This window comes from Sceloporus undulatus, chromosome 5 (genome assembly GCF_019175285.1).
Source record: "Sceloporus undulatus isolate JIND9_A2432 ecotype Alabama chromosome 5, SceUnd_v1.1, whole genome shotgun sequence".
Lineage (NCBI taxonomy): Eukaryota > Metazoa > Chordata > Lepidosauria > Squamata > Phrynosomatidae > Sceloporus > Sceloporus undulatus.
This window is the reverse complement of record NC_056526.1, coordinates 7,818,302-7,843,620: the sequence shown is the minus strand read 5'-3', so window position 1 is coordinate 7,843,620 and position 25,319 is coordinate 7,818,302. Positions and strand designations below refer to the sequence as shown.

General features: G+C 40.8%; 1 protein-coding gene across 3 annotated transcripts in view; it reads left to right on the top strand.

Moving 5' to 3' along the window:
* The window catches only part of DCP1B (decapping mRNA 1B), a 29,209-nt gene extending 5,296 nt beyond the window's left edge, over nucleotides 1-23,913 (top strand). For 2 of the 3 annotated variants that reach the window (XM_042468361.1, XM_042468364.1), the window contains exons 4-9: nucleotides 14,319-14,385; nucleotides 16,047-16,182; nucleotides 16,756-16,863; nucleotides 18,365-19,222; nucleotides 21,127-21,375; nucleotides 22,463-23,913. In XM_042468361.1, the coding sequence (XP_042324295.1) occupies nucleotides 14,319-14,385; nucleotides 16,047-16,182; nucleotides 16,756-16,863; nucleotides 18,365-19,222; nucleotides 21,127-21,375; nucleotides 22,463-22,543 (1,499 nt within the window). In that variant the 3' untranslated portion in view covers nucleotides 22,544-23,913. The remainder of the gene's footprint in view (nucleotides 1-14,318; nucleotides 14,386-16,046; nucleotides 16,183-16,755; nucleotides 16,864-18,364; nucleotides 19,223-21,126; nucleotides 21,376-22,462) is intronic. The other variant, XM_042468362.1, reaches the window with a different exon arrangement.
* Nucleotides 23,914-25,319: the final 1,406 nt, after the last annotated feature.

Below are 25,319 nucleotides of genomic sequence, written 5' to 3'. Positions count from 1 at the left end.
TAATTAATTAATTAATTAATATTAACATAAATAATCACATAACTTAAAGGGAGTACTGAAGGATTGGACCGACTTATATGAATCAAATTCCTTTCCTTGAATTGTTTCTTGAGTCATGTAGAGAACCTGGAAAACTGGTATAACAAGATTTTTTTAATGATGCACTTATATTTAAATACCTTTAAAAGACTCTTTCTGACAGTTTAGAGTATACCAGAATGCTAACGTATAGCCTTAGCAGCGTTTGTGTTCCTTGGCTAATCTCTGAATGCCCCCCAAAGCTGGAGGAAATTGTCTCCATTTTTATCCCAGGCACAGACTCAGAATAGATTGCTTTACTGACTGCGATTTTCAGAGACAGTGTAAAAGAAGCACAACACATCTCAAAACTGAATCTAGCTCATTCAGAAGTTTCACTCACATCTGGCATTTCTGTAAAGAAGGAAAGGGTCCTGTAGTTGGAAGTCCAGATCCTTAGTTATGGGTTCTGTCCGATTTTCCATGCTCAGTCTGTTCATAATGGTGAATCCATACTTCGGTGAAGCTGTTCTGAAAGTTACCATAGCCCAAACCATTCAAAGTGAATTAAAAATTGTAGTATAAGTTTATGACAAGTATTTTAAGACACATTCTTGAATCTGTACAGCAACAATTTGTAATTTGTAAAAAGAAAATTCCTGAAAGTCTGAAGTTAGGGAAGTGGAGTTTTTGAAAAGCTTTAATCACCATACACAGCCACTTTCTTTGAGCAGCAGCTTCTGTGTTGCCCTCTACCACTCTTGGGTCTTATCATAAATGAATTCCTTTCACAATTAACGTTGAACATAAAGTATTCTATAGCAATTTCCTAAACACTGTTTTTAATTATTAGAAATACTAATGACAGGCAGCATTAAAGGAAGGGTGGTGATGGAACACAAATAAAAGATGCAAGAGTGATAGAAAGGAAAACAGTGGCAATCCTCCTTTTTCATAATCTCCTTTCACAATGAGGGGAATTAGCTCTGTCAGCCCCAAACAGTCAATAAACGAAGGCTCTGAGGTTGTTGTTTTTTAAAACTCCTTTGTTGTCTCATCAAATTAGTCATCTTTATTTCTAAAATGTGTTCTGAACCTCCCATGCTTGATGAATGTGACCTGAAGCTACTGATCTAACACTTTTGCATCATCTGTTTTGTTCTCTGATCTTTGTCAGAAAAGACACTTAGAAACATCTAAGTCTGTGGGTTGGCGTGCTTGGTGCCAGCTCTGACTAATGCAGCATCTGTGGCCTTTCCTGAACAGAGTAACCTAGCCACAGTGGTCCATGTTCTGGAAACCTCCTGATTAGACTACTGTAATGCAATCTATGTGGGGCTGCCCCTGAAGAGAATCAGAAGCTGCAGCTAGTGCAAAAACCAGCTGCTTGACTGCTGACTGGAATGCTATAGACAGCATATCATGCCAGACTTATAAGAATTGTACCTGATGCCAATACCTATCCAGTCTGAATTCACGGTGCTTCTGACAGCATTCAAAAACCTAAATGCTTTGGGATCTTGATACTTGAGGGAATTGCCTTTCCCTGCATGTGCCTGCCCCAGGATTAGGTCTTGGGCCGGGGCAGATAGTGTCTCTGCATCCCACCAGAAGGTCAATACACTTTGTTGGGCCATGAGACAGGGCCTTCTCTGCCATGGCACTCCCACTATGGAATGCCCTCCCCTTTGAGGTTCAAATGACGCCAACACCACTTCATTAGGCACCAAGTTTAAAACTCCGCAGCTCTTCATCAAGGCTTGTGGGCCTGATTAAATATCCCAAAATACTTTTAAAATCTGTTTTAGGTCATTTTAAATACGTTGGCACACTTACAATTTATTGTTTAAAACAATACCATATAAACGCGACTATAAGTCAACCTCATATATAAGTCGAGGGCAGGTGGGACTAAAATATGGATTTTGATATGACCAATGGGTAAGTTGACGTAAACGTTGAGGCATGAACGAGGGGTGTAAAGGAGAAGCAAAAGAAACAGCCAAAAGACAAACACAAATCCAGCAGAACTATTTGTGCCAACTTAAGGCGGAGAGAGAGGTAGATAAACTCTTGCCTTCAACATATGTTAAGTGTGTGGTGTGGTGTGGTAGGCGTTGAAAAATACGACTACAATTGACTTGGGTGATAGCAACTCCGGTCTGGGGTCAAATTTTACCTAAATTCAGACTTATACATGAGGATATATAGTACGTTTTAAGCTATGTAAGCTGCTGTGAGATTTTAACTGAGTGGGAATAAAAACACAACAAACAAGTTTAAAGCTCACCTTGCGTAAACAAACAGTGTTCCTCCACATCAGTCTTTCCTAAACCAGTAAGCATTAAAAATGCTAAACAGTACAATATTTTTAGCAAGAAATACATGTCATTTAATGGAACTAACAGACAGATAACTAAACTGGATGCAGCTTCAAACATTTCAGCTGATAAAACATGTTGTTAAAAGTTAAAGTGGTCACTACATTTCCGGTGTGTACACATCTTTCATATCACTGTACACAATTTTGGAAATACTTATCTCTCCCATGGTATGTGCACTGTGGGTTGCAAAAGGTTACTATTTTGAGCTACGACTCCTCAGACCTTTCTCTCCACCACTAGCATGGCCCAAATGGTAACTTTTTCAAGCTTTGGCACTGCACTGAAATACCTGAGGTGTGACAGGCAGCTTCATAGAAGGACGGCCAGTTGTTGCCTGCTCCTTGATCTCACAGCCATGCCCCCGCACCCATATTTTGGCAGACAAAGTGGTTAGATTTCCGAATAATGATACTATTTACAGGTGTCATACACTTCACACAAAATTTCCACTGTGTCAAAGCAACAGCAATACTAACAAAACAAAACAAAAAAAAACTGGTATTTTTTGGTAATATCACTAGCATCCTTATTTTTAGCCTTTGGGGAATACAGGAGGATGCCCTACTTATGAAGGGAGTCCAGCCAACTGACTGACCCAGATGGGATTATTTGAGGGAACAGAGCAGCTGTGGGTCCAGCCTGCCACAGAGATACACAAACACGGCTTCTGCTAGAGCAAATTCTCCACCCTCGCCAGCAGCATTTCCAATAAACAGACACCAATGTACCATTCAAACACATCCAGCCACCAAATGGCTCACAGAACTGGGAGAGCAACTAGGAGTCATCTACTTCAACTCCTATGCAGAGTACAAATCCATAGATAAATACTCGCTTAGGATGGCAAACCTAACTCTTTCTTTAAAAGCTCCAGAAGGAGGGTCAACTGCCTTGCAGAGAATCTCTTACAGCTCTTATTCGGTCAGAAAGCACTTAGACATAACTTTTGTTAGCTTGGTGCAGACAGTGGACTTGTGAAATAAAACTGATTCTGCAATCTGCAATTTTACATCATGGAATCATCTTCCAACTCTGTGATTCATGATGGTAAAATTGTAGATTGCTTTCAGTGTAACTCAAGTTGAGTTGAAAATTACATTAATTGTAGTTACTCCTTAGCCTTCTATTATATACAGTACAGACAGGAATTGTTGTTATGTGCTGTCAAGTTGGCTCTGATTTCTGGTGAACCTATACAGGCCCTTATTATCTGCTGGGATTTGGTTTCAGGACCCCTCATGGATACAAAATCCATGGTGCCCAATCCCATTAAACATCAATGCTGTAGTAAAAATGGCAAAATCAGGTTTGCTTTTTGGGAATTTATATCTTTTTGGAATATTTCCCGCCATGGATGTTTGAATCCGAGGATAAAAAGTCCCTGGATATGGGTGGGGGCTGACTGTAAATGGGGTCCTCAAAAGCTCCAGTCTCCAAAGCCCTGCTCAGGTCTTGGCAAATGCAGGGCTGTGCCTTCATATTCAGAGTCCCTCCCAAACGGAATGTGCTTCCACTTTTTTTTCTGACTGCCTTCCACTTTCTCTAGCATTACTGCATTTTCCATCTCATATCTCCTTATTACACAGCTGGCCTTTGCCTTTGCAGCTTGGGCTTTTGTGCTTTTGATTATTTGCAGTTTTGATGAATATGTTCTCTCCAGGGACCTCTAAGTCCTTCAGCTCAACTGACCCTAGAACTGTGCTGGAGAGCCTAGAGGCTCCTTGTCTGATGTCCTCCAGCATGATTCTGTGATCAACCTCTGGCAAATCTTAACCACGGATTGCACTGGAGGACCTGGAGATTCCTAGAGAGGGGAGGGGTCTCTTGGCTTAAAAAATAGTGGGGCCTTTATTTAGTGGTTTTTCCCCATCACAGGAATCCTTCACCCTAAGCCCAGGAAAAGTGGAGGGGGCACTCTATATGGTATAATACTAAACTACAGTATAATTAACATTTATTATTTATTGGTTTTTTTTATGCGCTCACATATAATTTATATATATATAAAAAAACACACACACACAATTATTGTATAACTTATACAGTATATTAGATATATTAATATATATATATATTATATATTATATATATATATATATATCAGCATGATTATTTACTATACAGTATATATATATTATATATATATATATATATATGTTGTAATATATAATGCTAATAAAGTTATATATATATATATATATATATATACACACACCCACACACACACCATATATGATTATATTGCACTATTTATATGGTGTAATATAATCTTACTGGTATTTTTTTTTTTAAAGAAATCCCTTTTTTACGTTAATATTTTAACTGGATCTTTCTGGCAATTATTGTAAGCCGCCTGGCTGCCTGCCACTCTGGGAGAAAGGCGGCCTATAGCTCCAGTAAATAATGAAATAGAGGCGCAGGAGAGAAGAGAAGAAGGCCCTTGTGACGTCAGCGTCGCCTCTATTGCAGAGTTTACGGTAAGGAGCGTGACGTGGCAGATTTTTTAAAGAGACAGGCGCCCATTTCGGCGTCCAACCGCTCATAATAACACCAAGGCACGCAACCATTCGTTGGCGCGGTGCCCGAAGGTTGTAGAGCGCCACCTGGCTGGCCACGTCCACGATGCCGCTGATGTAGGGGTCTGGCGCTGCAGGGCCGCCAGGCTGATGTCCAGCCCCTTCCCCAGCGGAGCGGCCCCCGCAACCGCGCCGGGCAGCACGCAGCAGCCGCAGCCGCCGCCATCTTGCCTCCCTGAGGTAAAAAGAAGGCTCCAGGCAGGCGTGGCTAATCCACGGCCGGAGGGGAGAGCGGCGCTCCGAGGAAACTGAAGCCAGGTCCCCGACAGGCCCTGCTAATCGAAGACCGAGGCCGGGATTGTTGCCCTTGGCAAACGCGACGCAAAGGCTGCCTAGATAGACGACAATAAAGACAGCCAGGATAGAAAATATGCAATATAAAATAAAAGTAAAATCCCAGAGCACTTGGAACTGTTTTGTGAGGGCTGCCTTTTGTTTTTAATAATTTTATATTGTTTATAAAATATTATAAAAATATAAAATAAAAGTCTTAAAGCATTTGGAACTGAACTGTAATACTGTTTTTTTATATTTTAGTACTTTTACGTTTTTATTTGTTTTATATTTGTTTTAATTTAAGCTAAATTAATATTGTTTTTAATATAATAATACAATTTTAATAATTTTATATTTGATTACATGCATCAGTTGCTTTTATAGTATTGTATTACCTGCATCATTTCTCCATAATATAGTTGTATGTTTTATTATTCCTTAGACTGTATGGCTTTTGGCAGGATTTAAAGGATCTGGATCGATTGCGTCTGTAAATCTCCAGAGATGCCAGATGCCAGAGAGGCAGGTGGACATCAGTAATACATTCTTCCATAGCCCGAAAAAACCCACAAGAAACGAGGGACGCCGGCCACAAAAGCCTTTGGCTTCACACAGGTGTCAGACTGCTTTGTCTTCTGTGGTCTGGACACAACCCGAGTTGCATGTTGGGACTGGTCCAGATCCTGTTGTTGTTGTGTGCCTTCCAGGTTGCTTCTGCCTTACGGCGATCCTCGGCCATCGATAATTCTGGCTGCTTTACAAAGGTGTCAAGACGGATCTCTTCCGACAAACCTTCCCCGGACTGACTCCGCTGTGGAATAACATACCAGGGTTCTCCTGTTTTTACTGTTATTTTATCATTGGATATTTGTTATTATTATTAATTGGGAAGTTTAAGTTGTTGGGTGAATAATGGGTTTTATTTGGCATTTTATTGTATTCTGTATTGTATTTTTTTTGAAAGCTGCCTTGATCAACCAGATAGGCGGATATAAATAACATTTGTTATTATTATCATTATTGCTTTCTGGCAACTTTCTTCAGAGGCGTTCTCCAATGCCATCCTCTGGGTGAGAAAGTGAGATGTGCCTCCTCCAAGGTGGTTTTTCAGGCTATGTTGGGCTGGGGCTATGAATATGGCCACATAGCCCACAAAAACCTACAGAAAAACTATGGACCGTGGCTTATGAAAAACTTCGACTTCACGTTGGCCAAGGCGGGTTTCTATGGCTGAGCTGGGATTCGAACCCTGGACTCCAGAGTTGTAACCCAACAGTCAGACCACTCCACAGACTGGCCATTGCCCCTGATTTAATTCTCAATCTCTACAGTGATGTCAGTTGTAAAATGGTGTCCATTGAAAACATTCTTTTAAAATGGCTTCATCCCTACACTCTTCCTCACTCTAGGAATGAGGAAGCCATATATATTAATTTTAATTATATATATATAATTTGACACTTTTTTTTAAAAAAATTGACACCATTTCTCCACTTCTAGGCCTAGCTAGGCCTTGGTGGCATAGAATCCACACTGAGAGACTACACTACCCCACAATGCACCGGCGGGCGGTGGGCGGGGCGAAGCGTGCGTCACAAGGCCAGGACTACGTTTCCCAGGATGCTTCGGAAACGGGCGTTGGGAGGGGGCGCGCGTGAGTGTGTGGAGCAAGAAGGGCTTGAAGGGTGGGAAGCGGCACCAAGAGGAAGAGGATGGAGGTGGTGAGTGAGTGAAAGGCAGGGCCAGGACCCTCTCTCTGCTCCGGAACAAGGGGCCGGTGGCTCCAGGCAGACCTCAGCTCTCCTTGGAATAGAAAAGAAATGTGTTTGTGTGTGTTTGGGGGGAAGACTTAATACTCAAATACTAACATACATACATACATATGTATGTTTGTGTGTGTGTTGTGTTTGTGTGTGTATATATATATATGATGAATTAGAGAGGAAAAGAGAAGGAAAAAAGAAAAGAAGAAGAAAAAGGCACCTTTTTAAAGCTGGCACAAAAAACTAGGCTTAAATAAATGCCTTCTTCCTTCCTTCTTCCTTCCCTCCCTTTCTTTCGATTCATCTGACCCACACAAAACGCAGATAGAGCTAATTGGATCTATCTCTAAAAGTTATCATTAGGCCTTAAATATTAGCCTAGTTTTTATGCCAGCTTTGAAAGGTGCCTTTCTTTCTTCTTTCTTTTTCTCCATTCTTGTTAATAGAAAAGAAAGGTGGGATGTATGTTATTTACTTCATCCATGAAAAGAGATGATGTGTTGTTGGGGGGGGGGGGATATTTCATAGCTGTGTGTGTGTGTTTGTGTGTTTAGGTATTAAAGACTCTTTTCTCAGTCTCTCTTTTCTTTTCCCGAGTTCTTCTCTTAGTGAACCCGGATTTCATTTTTTTAAAATAATTAATTTAATACTATTATTTTCAATATTATATACTAACATTGTTTAAATTTTAATAATAACATTGTAATTTTTTAATATTTCATATTTAGATATTACATACCACCCCTTTTATAAAAAAAGAGAGATAAAATGCAGGGCTGTAGCCTTCTGGGGATCCATTCAGTCCTTGCAGTGAACCTTTCACTCCGCTGATGGTGAGCTTATCTATCTATCTATCTATCTATCTATCTATTCTATCTATCCTTTTCAAGCTGTTTATTGTTGTTGTTGTGTGCCTTCATTTCCAACTCAAGGCAAGCCTATCATGGGTTTTCTTGGCAGGTTTGCCATTGCCATCCTCTGAGGGGCGAGAGAGAGTGTGACTTGCCCAGGGTCACCTGTTTTCATGACCAAGTCGGGATTCGAACCCGGTCTCAAACTTTTTGGTTCCATAGTCTTATATAGAAAAAGAACCCAAGGATGGGGTATAACAGCGCCTTTGCAGTTTAAAACAGAGTAGTACAGACCCATGGATCTTTACTGGAAAAGAAGTCGTTCAGTGAGACTTACTCCAAAAAAAGGCGCACAAGATTACAGTTTGGAGTGGTCTGTAAAAAGATGGTTTTTTATAAAGTGTATTTCAAACTGCATGCCTGACATTCATCTTCTGAAAGGGTTATGCTTTTGCAGAGGTGAATTTTGCTGCCTTTTAAAGACATTTTCATTGACAGCCGACTCCTGGCTGATGAAACGATTCAGGGGAAAACAAGACGCACAGATCTGAATGGGCTTTTTGTCCCGTCCTGTTGAAGATCCCTGCCCTCAGATGGTATCAGTCAAAGGAAGGATTGTTTCCGCAGCCCTGTGAGCAGCTGCATACAACAATGCTCTTGTCCCAATAAAACTGTCTGGCGCATAAAGCCAATGGCAGGCGTGGCCCTTTCTGAACTGCAGTTGTAAGGAGAGAAAAAAGCGTTGGTAATAAATGGCTGTTTCTTTTTCCTTGTCTGTGTGTCCTGAAAAAAAAGCAAATATCCTGATCTGTTCCCTTCCCTTTCTTCTTCCTCTTCTTGTTCTCCCTTCTTTTTCTTGAGCGAGTGACTTTAATAAAGCAACACCAACTGCATTGCTTTCAGACAGACCTGGATCCTAGTAGGATACCATAAAACTCAAATGATTTAATAAAATGCTGGGTGTAGGCATCGATATTATAACAGGGTGGATGCGGGTGTGTATTTGCATGCATTCATATGAGTGATTGTCTGGAAGCTTGGTTGAACATCAGTCTGAAAATGTTTTTCTGACACTTTGGATAATTGCTAAATGATATATTATACCTCCTAAGCTTTGGACAGGCGAGAGTGTATGATCAAATTGGCCACATTGGTGGAATCTATTATCAGTATGGTGAGTCCTTAGTATCTGCTGGCATTTGGTTCCTGGATCCCCCTTGGATATCAGAATCTGTGGATGTTCCAGTCGCATTTAATACAGTGGATAGTAAAATGTGTACCTTTCTAAAATGGCAAAATCAGGATTTGGTTTTTTGGAATTATATATTCTTGGAACATTTTTAAAGCTGTGGATGCTTGAATCTGCAGATAAAGAATCCATGGATATGGGGGCCGACTGTATGTATCCTTCAACTATGAGCCAGTGTGATGTAGTGTATTCATTGTAGGAAAGCAGTCCAGGAAACCAGGGTTCGATATCTCATTCCATCATGGTAACCCATTGGGTGGCCTTGGGGCATCATATAGAAAGCAGCAACAACTTCCCCTGAAGAAAAAACTGCTAAAATTGTAGGATAGGGTTCCCCTCAACTTGAAGCAACATAACGACAACAAGAAATCCCAAAACTGTGTTAGCTCTAAATGAAAAATGCAAGAGAAATTGCTAGGCTCACTTGCCTTTGGGTGTTGCTTTCCCAATTTGTTTTTCTTAATGAAGTGCTAAGTTCATTTCTTGGACTTAGAAACAAATGATTGACTTGTTACAGCTTCTGTTCACATCATTTGTGTCTTCCCTCCCTGTTGTTTTATTTTTTAAACTTAGCAACTAAAGGTCCCTGGGGACACCGTTGTGGCAAAAGATACTTGTTTAAGGCAGCATTTTTCTGAAGGAACACTATTAACTCTGTGTGTGTAGCAAGTCTCTTTCCACATGGCAAGACATTATTTAGAAGCTGGGAGGAAAATTGCAATAAAACTGCTGTCATATATTTTTATGTGACAATAAAATTTACTAAAATAAGTAGACGTTACTTCCAGGTGCTTGACCTGGATGCTGATTTTAAAATAGGTTCTGCTGAGATTGGTGAGAAGGATTGCCAGGCTTACTTACTAATTTTGTGATGGCTTTCATGTGCAAGAGGACATCTGTGAGAAACTACTAGCACATGGGTGCAATTTTCAGTGTTATATGTGATTGTGATTCTGCCCAAATATTGCTGCAGTTTGATCTGCATTCTGCTTTGTGAATGAAAGATTGAATGGGAGAAGTTTTGACTTAGCCTTTATTTTTGAGTATGTGAACTTCGGAAATCTAGTGGTGGACAGAGTTCTCCCATAGCATAGGACAGCTGCCACAGCTGTGTCCATCATCATGCAAACCATTTCTCCCATTGCTTCACCCACTTTTCACTCAACTTTGCCACCTTGGTAGAATTCAAAAAGACATAGCTGTATTAGTCTGAAAAATCTGTATGAAGAGGGAACTTTGTGCACCATTGAGATAATGAAAGAGAGAGATGGTAGCATGACCTTTCGTAGACTTGAGCTGATTTCCTCTCGTGTGGCCCAACGCATCTGAGAAAATAGACTCAAGTCTATGAAAGCTCATACTTCTAACTTCTCTCTTTCAGTTAGTGTCAAAGGTACCGAAGAGAAAAATCAACTCATTTGAGATGTGGTGCTGGAGGAAGAGTGTTGGTACCGTGGACAGCCAAAAAGACAATCCGTGGGGTCCTGGAATAAATCAAGCAAAGATCTCATAGAAGCCAAGATGATAAAATTGAGACTGATGTACTTTGCCATTAAATGAGGAAGCTGGAGCACTGGGAAAGACAATAATGTTAGGAAAGTAGAAGCAGAAGGCGGCAGAAGAAGGTAAGGTGGACCACATGCCAGATGGATTGACCTCACCCAGGATGTGGACATGGGTTGCCAGAAACTAAGAGCGAGAAGTGGAAGACAGGGGTGCTTGGAAGTGTTCATCCACGGGTGTCATGAGTTTGGGTTGACTCAGGGGGCAGATAACAAAACAACAAAGTGCTACAAAAGCCCTCTTTCCTGCAACATGTTCACTTTCCCTTTTCTTCCACCTGGGCCTTAAATCATTTAGCACCAATTAATGTGATTAATAATAATAATAATAATAATAATAATAATAATAATAATAATAATAATAATTAATAATAATAATAATGTTTTATTTATATACCACCCAATCACTGGGAATCCGAGTGGTTTACAACAGAGGGGATAATAGACGGTTCCCTGCCCTCAGGCTTACAATCTAAAAGACATGACACAAAAGGAGAAGGGAATGGTGAGGAGGGAGGGAATCAGGTCCAGTATTCTTCTCTCCCTCTGAGGCCTGGACCAAAGCAGATGGACCGAAGGGAGGGCTCTTCTTCTTCAGGCTAGCCCTGATGGAGCTGGGCCAGCCTATTCTCTCCCTCACAGGCTGAAGGATGACAATTATGGAGAGAGGGGCCTCTTTCTTCAGGCTAGCCCCTGATGATGCTGGGCCAGCCTACTCTCTCCCTCAGAGGCCAAAAGATATTATATTATAATATTATATATTATATTCAACCTTTCTGCCAGAATGGGATTAGACAGGTAGCAAGGGTTTAACCATACTGGATATCTTTTTAGGAAGCTCATTGTTGCCCCGAGAGATGGTTGCTCCTTGGTGAGTTTGACAACAATCAAGCCTAGCAAGAAATTTTATTCACCAGCCAGCTATGTATTGCTTTGACTTTGTCTCTAGTTCTGCACATATGCTTCTGTTGAAATATTCTTATTCACAGCCAGGATGTGATTGGACACAGTGTTAACATACAAATTGTGGTGGGCTCAGTTGCACTTCCTTGAAGGTTGCATAAATATGCTCTCTAATAGGCCAGTAATTCTGCAAGCTGCACATAGCTCTCTTGCTTTCAACTTGATGGGTGAGAAGTTAATCGAGTGTTGTGCAACAGGAAAGCTCTAGACATCAGAGTCTGTTGTGTAGTCAGCTGTGCAATTGTGGGATCCGGTGTAACTATGCCGTTATATATAGTATGCTGCAAGTGCTTAAAGCTTTGGCCATTGTCTCTTCTCGTGCTCATAAAATTATGGTAAAGGAGAGCAAAAATCCTGTTGTAATTGCCAGAGAACAGAAAGTAGGAAATTCCTTCATTCTCCCTTCCTGTGATAATAGATCACATTCTGTAGGCTATTATAAGACCTCTGCTGAGAAGAAACCTTCTCAGGATCCCACTGTGTTGGACAACTATTAAGCAGTCCCTATTATTTCAGTTTGGGGCAAAGTATGATGGCTGGAATACCCTAAAGGCACCAGATTTCCTCTGATCTTGGAAGCTCAGCAGAATCAGTTCTGGTTATTACTTAGATGGGAAACTACCAATGAATACCTGGTGTTGTACACTTTATTTCAGAGGAAGGAACTCACAGAACCACCTCTTAGGATTCCTTGCCTAAGAAAATCCTATGAAATCCATGAGATTGCATTAGGTCAACAGACAACTTGAAGGCCCATACACACACTAGAACAAACGGGCCTGGATGAGGTGGATTATCTAGATAAATAATAAATAAACTTTTTATTTGTATCCCGCTCCTTCCCAAGATCAGGGCGGCTTACAGCAATAATAAAACAATTCATACAATACAATAATAAAATCAAAAATTACATATACATTATACAAAAAAAATTAAACAGACTAAAAGCCCCCATTAGCCCATCCTCTTTGCCACAGGAGAGGAGGGAGGCCCACAGGATTTTAAGCGGGGAATGCCTGCTGGAATAGAAAGGTCTTTAGATCCTTTCTGAATTGGGCCAGGGAGGTAGCCGAGCGGAGCTCAGTGGGCAGCGTGTTCCAAAGGGCCGGGGCGGCGATGGAGAATGTCCTCCTCGTGGTGGAGGTGAGCCTGGCCACAGGCACCTTCAGTAATTGCTGCCCAGATGTTCTGAGGGTGCGGGACGGAATATATGGGGAGAGGCGGTCCTTCAGGTATCCTGGGCCCAAGCCATTTAGGGCTTTATAGGTGATCACCAACGCCTTATATTGGGCCCGGAAGCGAATAGGCAGCCAGTGAAGATCTTTCAACACCTGTGTTATATGGCTGGCCCTGGAGATGCCAGTGACCAACCTGGCTGCCATATTCTGCACTATTTGTAGCTTCCGGGTTTGGTATAAGGGTTGCCCCATGTAGAGTACGTTGCAGAAATCCAGTCTCGAGGTTACCAGAGCATGTACAACAGTTTCTAGGTCCCTCTGGGCCAGGTGTGGACGCAGCTGGCGAATAAGCCGAAGCTGATAACAGGTGCTCTTGACCGTCGCATTCACCTGAGCAGTCAGGTGAAGCGACGAGTCAAGAAGCACCCCCAGACTGCGCACGGAGTCCTTCACAGGGAGCGTGACCCCGTTCAGGACAGGTGGAACCACCGCCATTCCTGGACCGGGGGAACCTATCACAAGTACCTCCGTTTTCTCTGGATTCAGCTTGAGTCGGTTTTCCCTCATCCAGCCCATTACTGACTCTAGACAGGCCACGAGAGGAGAGACGCCATCCTCAGTCACTGCATCAGTCGGAGACATAGAGAAAATGATTTGGGTGTCATCAGCGTACTAGATGTTAATTGACGGATCTCGTCCGGCAGGTCATTCCAGAGCCTGGGGGTGACAGCAGAAAAAGCTCTCCTGGAGGTCGCCACAAGCCTCGATTTTTGAGACTGCAACAAGTTCCTCCCAGAGGGCGCAGGGAGGATTGTATGGGAAGAGGCGGTCTCTGAGATAGCTTGGACCCAAGCCATTTAGGGCTTTATCTGTCCTGTGGCACAGTAGCCAAAGCTGGACAAAATTGTTCTATGCCACAATTGTTAACTGCCTATCAAGGAGTGATATGCCATGCAGTGGGATGGCATTTGGGCAGACATGGCTGGTAATTGTGTTTGTGTGATGGCGGGGAGACAACAAAAAAAATTACACAGTGACATGGCTTGACCCCGCGTTGTGCATCCTGTGTGCATTCAGATGTAATGGGGGCAAGAGGTGTTTGGCTATGTGCAGAGCTTGACAAGATCTGAAACTCATTGGCTTTTCATACCACAGTGTTAGTTCCCTGACAGAATCTAATTATACTGTTCAGCCCAGTAAATTATTAGCTGGCTGGAAACCCTGTGGGGCTGTGACACATACCAGAGGCACTGGTGCCTGGGACCTCTAGGATGGTAAACACTAAACACGGGCAGTGTAATTTTGTTGCCCGGCATTTGCATCAAATGATGGTGAGAGAAACAGAAGGGATGGTGAAATTCTTTCATTTCAGGGTTATCATATTTTTAAAGCCTTAGAAAACACTTTGCAAATTATATTTAATTCCCCTTGTCAAAGACGGGTGATGGTAGTCATGATACTGAGTTGTTCATCATTTGTGTCTGATGTGCATTTACAGTGTCCATTTATGGAATTTGGTTTTATGATAAAGAAGAATGTCAAAGAATTGCAGAGCTCATGAAAAAGTAAGTGTTGATGGGGGGGAAATGGCTTTCGGGGATTTTATCTTTTTTGGGGGGGACATGTTAGTTCACTATTAATGTAGGCTACCCTTAACATATGTTCCCTTTATACTGGAATTACCACCACTGATGCTTGAATGATATTTAAGCAGAAAATTAATTAAGTCTACAATTTTATGTACAGCTGCCACATTATTATATTTATAATTTATTGTGCAATACAAGCATTCTTAACATCTATCTCTACATACAATATTACATACATATACATTCTGATGTCTGGTCACTGAAATACTGCTCTGCTGCTACTCTCACCTCTGAATCATTTGAAAAACCTCCTTCCTTTCAAACTCTTTTGAAGGTTTGGAAACAAAAGATAATCAGATGGAGCAAAATCTGGTGAGCAGGGTGGTTGGTATATGCACTCAAACCCCAGATTCTTCAAAACTTGCATCATCTAACTAGCCTTGTGAACAGAATTCACTGTCCTGCAAAAAGAGAACACCTTCCTACAGTTTCCCTCACTGGTTTTTCTTCAGTGCCTCCTTTAATCAGCACAGAGAAGTTAGAGTATCTTTCTGCATTAACTCTTTGGCCTTTTTGAAGATAGTCATCAAAATACCTTTGTTGTTGAGCTTTGAACCTTTTCTTTGGCCACGAAGAACCTGAGTCCCATCACTGCAAGGACGGTTGTTTGGTCTCTAGATCATAATGATGTAACCATGTTTCATGAACAGTAATGAGTCGTTCCAAAAAAAATTATCACTAGATCACTCAGAATGCTGCAAAATCAACTTGAAGGTATCCACTCAAATTAGTTTCTGATCAACATTCAAACATTTCAGCAAGCCCTTGTCTGGGAGCTTCTGCATGGCAAGCGGCTCATGAATTAAACTCAGTGCATTCCTGGAATATCTCTAGTGTCTCAGAAGTTATTTTAGCTGAGATTCACGGATGTGCCAAAATCAGGTTATGAACCTACTCAACACTTTTGGGAGTTTACACTGTTGAAGACCTCCCAGACTTTGCTGCATCCTTGGTCTCAAAACCTTATGCTGAAAGTAGGCATATCACTTCTTCACGGTTTAGTATGACAGGTACTTGTCATTCAGTGTTTGCATCATACACTTATGGATTTCCTTTGGAGTTTTCTTCTATAGGAACAGTAACTTCATGAAGGGCTCGAGTTCAGCACTTGAAAATTCCAGTTTTCATTGATATGGTCCGATGTGGAAAAAAACACAAACAAACCAAAAATTAGAGCTATGATACTACAGATTGGCAGTTTATAATGCAAAAGAACATTATTTCAAGCTATAGTGACAGAATTATGCTCACATATTCGGGAGTGGGTTGGACCAAAAACTTTTCAGCACCCTCTCATAACATAGCTACAGCAGGAAAGTGGTCATTTTCTAGCAGTTAAAAACTTATTTATTGCTACCCTTCCACCACCAACAAGCACAAAATGTAGTTTAAAGTACCACCTCTTGATTGCACAAAGTTTTTTAGGGCGCACTGGGCTTAAAATTGGGGAAATTAGATGATCAATTTAAGGCAAACATTGCTTGTTCATCTGTACTGAAACCATTCTCAGTAATTTGAAGCAACTGAGAGTGAACTCCATTTTAATATTCTTTTTTGACTTCACTTTTCAATTACAGTTTAACTCAGCAAGAACAACTGAAAGCACAGCAGGGGACTGGCATGGGAATTTCCCCTGTTAGCCTGACTTCAGGTGACAACAAAGAAGTGGATATCCTACGGATGCTCACTAAAGCCAAAGATGAATATACCAAGGTATGGCTTATCTGTGCAAAGCACTAGCATGCTCTCTTTTGACTGTTTCTTCATTCCCTTGTCCTGTTGCTTAATTCTCTTTAGATTTAACACTTTCTTGTTTTGTGTAACATTCATACATTGGCAACAAGGCAGAGAAGCTGGCATCTGCCACTGCCAAAGGTACCAGATAATTGCCCGCAAGCTAAAACCAGTCTGACAAATGTAAATGGTGTAAATGCTAAAATGATTTAAAAGGCTAAATGTATATTAAACATCTGAACAGTTGAAAATACAGATTAAAAGAGTTAAAATAGTTTAAAACAAATTAAGTACATAATGAGGGACTAAACAAAGGACAATGTATTAAAAGATTCTCACATAGATCTTTTTATGTAGTACATGTCTTGTGTTCCTTGACATTAAAATTGGCTTTGCTTCAAGTGTCCTTGATCCTCATGGTTATTTGTCAGTTTGTTAGTTGTGTTTTTAGTTCTCACATTTGAGTATACAGTACTTGTTTTCATGATGTTGGAACTCTTGGGAAGGAGCATTGCTTTTTAAAATGATTTTGTGTGTGTGTGTGCATTACAGTGCAAGGCATGTTCTGAGCCCAAACAAATAACCAGCTCTTCTGCTATATACAACAACCCAAACTTGATCAAACCAATCCCAGTGAAGCCTAGTGAAACTCAGCACCAGGTGTGTGAGTATACCTGCGCTTTTGACTAATACTGCCCTTGGCTTAAAAGGCTTAATGAGGAAGCCTGCACAGGAACATTTCCAAGCAAGGAAGAAAATAATACTTTCATGGCAAACCTATATCTTTCATTTTGTCTATTTCTGCTCTCACAGTGGCCCTGATCCAGCATCAGTGGTGGTAGTAGTGGTGGTTATATTGGCAGAATTTCTTTGTTATAGGACATCATATTTGTGGAGTTGTGGTTTCATGCAGCATACACTGACATACACAGTTCCAAGAATATAATTGCTAGAAAATAAAACTCATATTTAAAAGGTAAATACAGATTCTATAAATGACTGAATGTTGAGAATTGTTCTTTGTCAAGCTGAACAGAATGTACCATACCCTTTTGCAAAACTATGTGTCCCCTACAAAAGCAGTAGAAATATTGTTAAGTTCTCAAGGATTGGTAGGATTTGTGGAATTGGTATGTCAAACCTTCGACTTTGACTCTGACTCATTTGTTTTTCTGCTGACTGACTCCAACTCCTTCATAAATGGCAAATGTATATTAATTAGTACAGTACTAATTTTACTGTAGTAAAATGGTAACACAAAGCATTTCATCACAACCACATGCATCATCAGGCTGATTTAAGGGACAATTACTATATTTACTCATGGATAAGTTTAGAAATTTTAGTTAAAAAACTGACCCCAAAAACCTGGGTCAACTTATGCACGGGTCAATGTAAGTACTGTGCTTTAGTTCCTATCAAAAAAAGGAACCATCCCCTTCTCTGAGTAGAGTGGTGAAAGGCAAGAGCTTAGTCTGTTCTGGAAGCATCTAAAAGAAACACCAATCCCCTGTACTCTCTTCATCATGGTGCCACTTTTAGCCATTTTGAATGCCTGGGCAGGGAAATGGCAGCAGTAGCAGCTCTTTGGTGCTTTCCCTCAAAGGAGTATGGAGAGGAAATGGGCTTTGAAGGATTTGAATAGACATTTATGTATGTTTGTCAGCCTTTTTGGCTTAAAATCAGACAAAGTTAACACATTAAAGTTAAAGGCTATGATCACTTAGCTGCCATTTGCTTTGTTTTACCTTTTCATCTTTTTTGACATGTGCATTTTTTATTAGCCCTGCTGGCACCTGGTTGCCTCATCCACACATCACACAGCCACAATTTACTGTAGTTCCCCCCTCATCCATCCAGCCTTAGGATGATACCAAACAGTTATGCCTGCTGCAATTTTGTAAGGCCTTTGGCATCATTTTCTTTTCTTTTGTCCTTTACATACTTTGTTACATGCCCCTAAGTTTCATCATCAACCTATCCACAGGTCATATCAAAATCCATCATTTTAGCCCCAAAACCTGCCCTCAACTTTTGCATGAGGTTGACTTATAGTCAAGAAGATATGGTAACTATTCTTTCATTTTCTTCAATGCTGCTAGCCAAACAATACTGTGCCTTATTATGGTGACATCCATACAATTTCTTCTCCTTCCTCCAGCATAACACAGATCCTGAACCACAGCACTTATCCCTAACAACACTCTTTGGAAAGCAGGAAAAATCTAGCATGTACCAAGATGCCTCCGACCTGTCACAGAAGCTTCTGCAAGATAACTTTCCTCCCAGGCAGGGAGTTGTCCGCTCTTTGTCCTACGAGGAGCCTGGCAGGCATTCGCCCACAACAGAGAAGCAGCTTTGCCCAGCCATTCAAAAACTCATGGTGCATGGCGGGGCTGAGCTTCACCCAGTTTCTGAACTCCCTGAAAATCGACTGTGTGAGAATGGCAGCCTCCATACTGGAGGCAAGGTTTTTACCGGACTCTTCCAGCCCATGGCTTCTCATGGTGTTTGTAGGACGTCTCATCCGGTCCGCAATGCAGCCAGCACTCAGAGCCTGCTGCAGCAACTGCAGGGTCAGTCAGGACAGGTAACTAAAATGGAGACCAGCAACTCAGTGCCGCCATGCTCAGCTGCACCCATCTTCAGCAGAACTGCTCCTCCTCCTTCAATAGCCCAGGTCAAGAGTGTGACACAGCCACCTGTGATGTATTTCAATGGCTCTGTCCCAAGCCAGACTTTGGGGTCTCCTCCAGTCCTTGGCAAAGAACAATCCAAACTTCCTGGGCAATCCCTTCCTCTCTCTGGGAACCCATCTGGCAACTCTGGAGTAATTTCACCACAGGAGTTGCTAAAGAAACTCCAGATTGTTCAGCAGGAGCAACAGTTACATGTCTCCAGTCGGCCAACCTTGGCAGCTAAGTTTCCTGTAGTTACTCAGAGCACTACCTCTCTGAAACCATTGGATTCCTGGATGGACAAAGCTTCGAACACAGAAAAGCAGCTCCCTCTTTTTCAGGTAAAACTGTAATGATTTGTGTTTTCCAGAACAAATGAAACTGGAAAATTTTCTCCAGATAATGTTATTTGATTTAGCACCTTTGATTTAAATACAGGCATGCCTCAGTTAACAAAACATCTGACAAAGACGCTTCTTTTTAAAAAGCCTTTTTATTGCTGCCTGGCTCTCACTTTTTATCCTTGTCCTCTTATCTAGCTGGAAATTGCGTCAGTATTGGGAGAATGTTGAATGAAGGCTAGAGAAACACAGATTTTTGGTGCTGGATTATATCAGTGTATAACAATGGCATATACAGCAATGGAGGTGGGAAAGAATGGGATTCCAACTCTCACTGTATATGCCTCCCTATAAAAGAAAAGGTAAATAGATGTTTAGAATTCCTTACTGAACATGCAGGAACAGCAAAACAGAAAGAAAAAGGAAAGCAGATAAGCTTTCCTTACCACCTAGTCTCAGCATATTAAAAAAGCATAGATCTATGAGTTTGACCACCAAAATGGAAATCAAAAGAAAAGTAAAAGCTGAATGAAGCTTGGAAGAAGAGGTCTCTAGAAGGTTGAAAATGTTTTTGTTTCCTTAGGCAAGACCTTCCTGACCTGGTTGTTTCATTTCACATGGGCATATTGCTAGTTTTTGATAAAAGTTTGCTGAAATAATAATAATGATGATGATGATGATGATGATGATGATGATGATTTATAGCCTGCCCAATCATGAAGAATCCGGGCGGGTTACAACAATAAAATACATCAATTACAATAGAGTTAAAAATCAAACCCGAGACCTACCGCCCCCCAATATGTTGGACTGATTCTTTTTAAATGCTATAGAATCCTGTCCTTTGCTCTTTCTGCCTCTGATACGAAATTTCCTATTAAGGAAATAATGCCCAGGAACACATCCATTTTGTTAACCTGTATTATCATCAAACATAGCCAAAGCTTTATGTAGAATTTATGTTATTAGAATATTTCTATTACTGTAAAGAGGGTATTTCCCTTATTTTTAACAATATTGACTACACCTGAAAAAATGCTGTTTTTAGGCCATATACCTAAAGAGCCTGATATATCAATAATTTAACTTCCTTTTGCTGCAATATAACTACTACCTGTAGCTTCACTTACTCAGTCTATGTACTATTATCAGTTCCATTTCAAGTTGAGAAAAATTATTCTGTACAGCTTTTGAATATTTTATTTCACTAAAGGATAATGTGGTTTGTTGATACAAGCAACTTATCTGTCAAGAGCGCTTTGATTGTGTATTCCTGCATGGCAGAATGGTGTTGGACTGGATGGCCCTTGTGGTCTCTTCCAGCTCTATGATTCTATGAAATGGCTGGTTACATCAAATCCATATGGGAAATTTAGCCTTGCTCCCGCCCCCCGGCACAGCTTTTAGCCTTCATTGGCCATTTAGTATTGTAGATCACATTACTGGAGTAACAACATCAGTAGCTGCAACTGACAGGCTCTTCAGTGCTGCAGTGGCAACCTGACACATGTGTCTGCTGCCATCATATCCTTTTTGGCTCGCCTAGCCAGTGAGCATCTCACTCTCCTCAGGGTTCTAACTGGTCATCCTCTTGCATCAATAAATCTAACAAATCCATATTGTCTGGTCACTAAGAAGCAGTCTTTCCTCAGGTAGAGTGGCTGTTTAGGACTCTACACATTCATTCCTTGACACTATCCCACAGTCTCCATCAAGTATAGCTATGGTCTATGAAAGCCAATCCAGCCTTCTGTTCATCATACATCAGACCATAAATTGGTTTTGTCTTCCATCAAGATGCTTGCCATAGCATCTAATGTTCAGCTCCAGAAATCTTTGTATATATGGGGGTGACTTAGATATCTGTACTGATTATATGTAATGGTTCCTTCTGTTATAAGCAGGTTATCTCACCACAGCGGATTCCTGCAACCATAGCTCCATCACTCCTGATGTCCCCAATGGTGTTTAGTCAGTCTGCCCCAGCTCCACCAAATCCAAATGAAAGTGGATGGCTGCCAGTTGTGAACCAAGAAGCTATTTCTAGTTCAGGAAGCCTTCTCCTGCCTCTGCATAACCCTGAACCCCCCATTGGAAACAGCAGTCCACTGACAAAGCTGCAGCTGCAGGAAACATTACTGCATCTGATCCAGGTAAATATCAACATTTCTTATTGGCCTACCTTTTATTTTGATAAAAATTCTCTATGCCCAAATGCCCCCCCACCAAGGCCTATTTGCTAACAAGCATCTTTCAGTGGTAGGTAGATTAGGGGTGCACCTTTTAGGCTGCAAGGATGACATGTGATGCTGGCTTCCATGAGCCCAGTGATTCTTTTTCCTCACTGGGAATGGGTGGAGATACTATGAACATCTCCTCCTCCCAGCATAGGACTGATCTCTATGAAGATCTTTGAGGGAGAAAGTGAAAAGATCTTTTCCTAGAGATAGTCAATACTGACCATACTTAAATTGATTCTCATACAGTTATGACTGTGATACTCACTTGTATCAAACTAAGTCGACAGCGATATTGACTGCTCCATTGAATATAATCTAGATAGTTAATTTTCCCTTTGATTTTATTAGATTTGGTGGTTTGCTACCTAATGCGAGCAGTAAACAGCAATGCCATTTTTTTAACAACAACAAAATTCTGGGGATCATTATGGCCTTGGGGCTTCATGTGAGCTACAAGCCACACTTTGCCTTCCCCCTTGTATAATGGGTATTTTTTTCATACTGCTAAATTGGCATGTGAGCTAGCTTGTGTGTTGTGGAAGAAGTGTCTACCTATGTCCCTGCAGGCAAACACAAAATAACTGCATCCTCTTCTAGGGTCTTGGATAAAAAATATTGTCGTCATACAGTTGACTATGTGTGAACTATTGTGCCCTTAAACAGCCAAGGACTGGCATCCTTTGAGTGACATACACAAGCATAGATCAACCTTAAACCTGCATATGTATATTTTTGGTCAATGCAGAGGTTTATATTCCCTTTCTTCCTCTGCATTGACCAAAGTCCCCCATCCCACAGTAAATCAAACCTGGAAGATCACAGAGGGATATTACAGAAGTATCTGGCAGCATGAAATTATTACATCATCCGCTGAGACCTTGGAGGCACCCAGTGGACCTATTATTATTATTTATTTCTGATCAGACTGTTAAGGATTAATTATTGGATTTAATCTCCACTGGGTATTTTGCATTAACAAATTTTATGTGTTTTCCCCTAGAATGATGACAACTTCCTAAACATCATCTACGACGCATACCTTCTCAGCGTGAGAAAAGCAGTCCTGAAAAAGCCTATGTAAAGCATAATTTTTTAAACCAGTGTATGCCCTGAACTTGCCTTTTTAAAAATAATTACTGTTACAGGAAATGAGAAGCCCTTGGCTTTCTGCAACCTTTCAGTGCTTTTTAGCAAGCAGGTGATGTCCTGAGAAATCAGTGGGTGGGAACTGATAGTGCCTTGCTGGAGCTGGGACTCGATCACAAATTTGAAATACCTTATAATGTTTTTTCTAACATGAGCTCCTATGCCAGATTGCATAAATTTTGAAATTTTGTCTTTGGCTTTCCGATCCTTTGGTATGTTTCCTTTAAAATTCATGTTGGACATTTGCTCCCTGGGTACTTTGCTGGGAATTTCCCCCTTCATACAAAAGAAATTCTTGTATTATGCAGTAAAATCTGCAAAGAATGGTAGTTGTTGCTGATCAACAGATGATAGCCTAGGACAGTTGTTTAAAGAAACTGAAGATGTCCTGAGAGTTTGGACTGGAAGGCAGATCATTGTTTTATAGAGCTAAATGACCATGCTAGAGCCACATTCCTTCCTATGATTTTGCCCACTGTCATCCGAATTCATAGGTCATTGAAGTTATATAGAAACCTACAAGCACGTTTGACCAGAGATGTCAACAGGGTAGAAGTACAAGGGACAATATGAGAAATGATGTCTCTTACATACCAATTTCAGTTATTCAATCAATCAATTTGTATTTGTCCTCTATAAATTCCCAGCAGGCCACTGGTTTTAAATATGGCAAGGCACAAAATGGGCTACCCTGGAAAAGAGAACATGGGAAGGGTGAAAAGAAGACTTGTTGTGCCATGGATCCAAGAGGACCTGGTGTACCTATGCGTTGCTTGGTAACACAAACATGTCACTTATCCCCACACTGTGTACATCAGAGAGAGAGGGGCAGTCCTCAACATAGAAAGTTGAGCACACAAAATTCCCATTAAAATCAATGTGCGCTGATAGGATTCCACTGATCTGCAAAATGCTTGCTGCAACTCAGTCCCAAATGACCTACAGTGTGCTAATGATGAGATAAGTCTAATTTTCTCTTTTTTAAAACAAGCAGACCTCCTTTTGTAAGCAAATATTTTTCTATTTTGTGACTGGACTATTCATAGCAGGCAGCAGATGAAGAAATTTTAGCCCGTAGAAGGTAGGCCTTAGTTTCCAGCTGTCTTGCTGTTTGGTGTAGTTATAAGCCATTGTGAGGCTGTGATGCTTCTCTGTGCTTCTAGAAGATAGCTACATCATTTTAACACATTTTGTTGAAACTCGCAAAATTAATGATGAATAGTGTCATTTTCACAGTGTTCCATGAGCAGATGGACAATGGTTTCAATTACTCATTTGCAATAAAAATAAAAAGAGTATACAGATTGCGCTTTGGATGCATTTTGTTATATCATAGACTGGGCTTGAAAGGATTCCTGTGGAGTTGTATGGCTTCAAAATTTGAACTGAACTTGCCCCAGCCATACAAAAGATGTAACCTCAACACAATGCAGAGGGTACTTCTTATTCTTATGTAAGTGTGGCAGAGTAATCTAGAGTAATATGGGAAGCAGCAGCCCTGCTGAGAACACACAAAGAAATCTGTCTTGCAGGTGAGCATAAAATGGTTGCAGTTTATCTACGGAATGCATGAAATTAAACCAGAAATGAAAGTTTTGTATGAACATGTTTGGGTGGCCAGGAAACAAGCCAGGATTTCTTAAGCTGACAAACTAGTTTATTCCTGGCTTATAAAACTGGTTTGTTTGAGAATAAACTTGTTCAACTTGTAGGCAGAAAACATACAAAAAGAAAGGAGGATTGAAGCTAGGAAGAAGGAACTCCAGCAATCTAAGATCTGCAGATGACACAATAATTCTAGTGGGAAAACATCATGGACCTGAGAGCCCTGTGCTTTCTGGTCTTTGTCTGAGGGCCATCCCTTAAAATAAGGGACGCTTCAGCTGCTGCCACATGCGGCAATAAAGCAGTTTCACACCAGTTTCAGCTGCCATGGCTCAATGCTTTCGAATTCTGGGATTTGTAGTTTTGTGAGAAAGTTGCCCTTCCCTGCCTGAAATCTTTAGTGTCCCAGGATTCCATAGCAATGAATCATGGCAAAGTGGTGCCAAACTGGATTATTCCTGCAGTGTGGATATACCCCCATATAATATATAGAGAGAATTGTATGTGTTGAATCCCATTGAGGAGAAAGGCAGGGTATGAATCCTGGAAATATATAAATCAAAGTATATCTTTTTGTTGAACGAAGTGGCAGAAATAAAGCAGTTATTTCCACGCCAGAGTTTCTGATGCACTGCTAAAAAAAGCACTATCAGTTTAACTGCTGTGGCTCAGTGCTATGGAATCCTGGGAATTGTAGTTTGTTGTGGCACCAGAGCTCTCTGACAGAGTGTTTATTGTTATTTCTTATGTGTTGTTATTGTTTGTATCCCGCTCTTTTTGCAGAACGGACTCAGAGCGGCTTTGCAATATTAAAAGAATTATACATTTAAAAATGTTGAAAACAAGTGCATTAAAAAGGATTTAAATAATTACGCCGTAAAAACCGATAGCTGCTAAAAGGATAAAATACATTTTTAAAAGGTTTTTACAAAACGTGTAACATTTTAAAATGAAACGCCATCTGAAGCCGGTCCTTTAAAAACATTGCATTTGTTTTGTTTTGTGTTTGTTTTATTAGCATGTTAAGGAAGACATAAATACAAAAACAAAACTGACAAAACATAACAACCCCAAAAAATAACAATAATAAAACCAGGGTTTTTAAT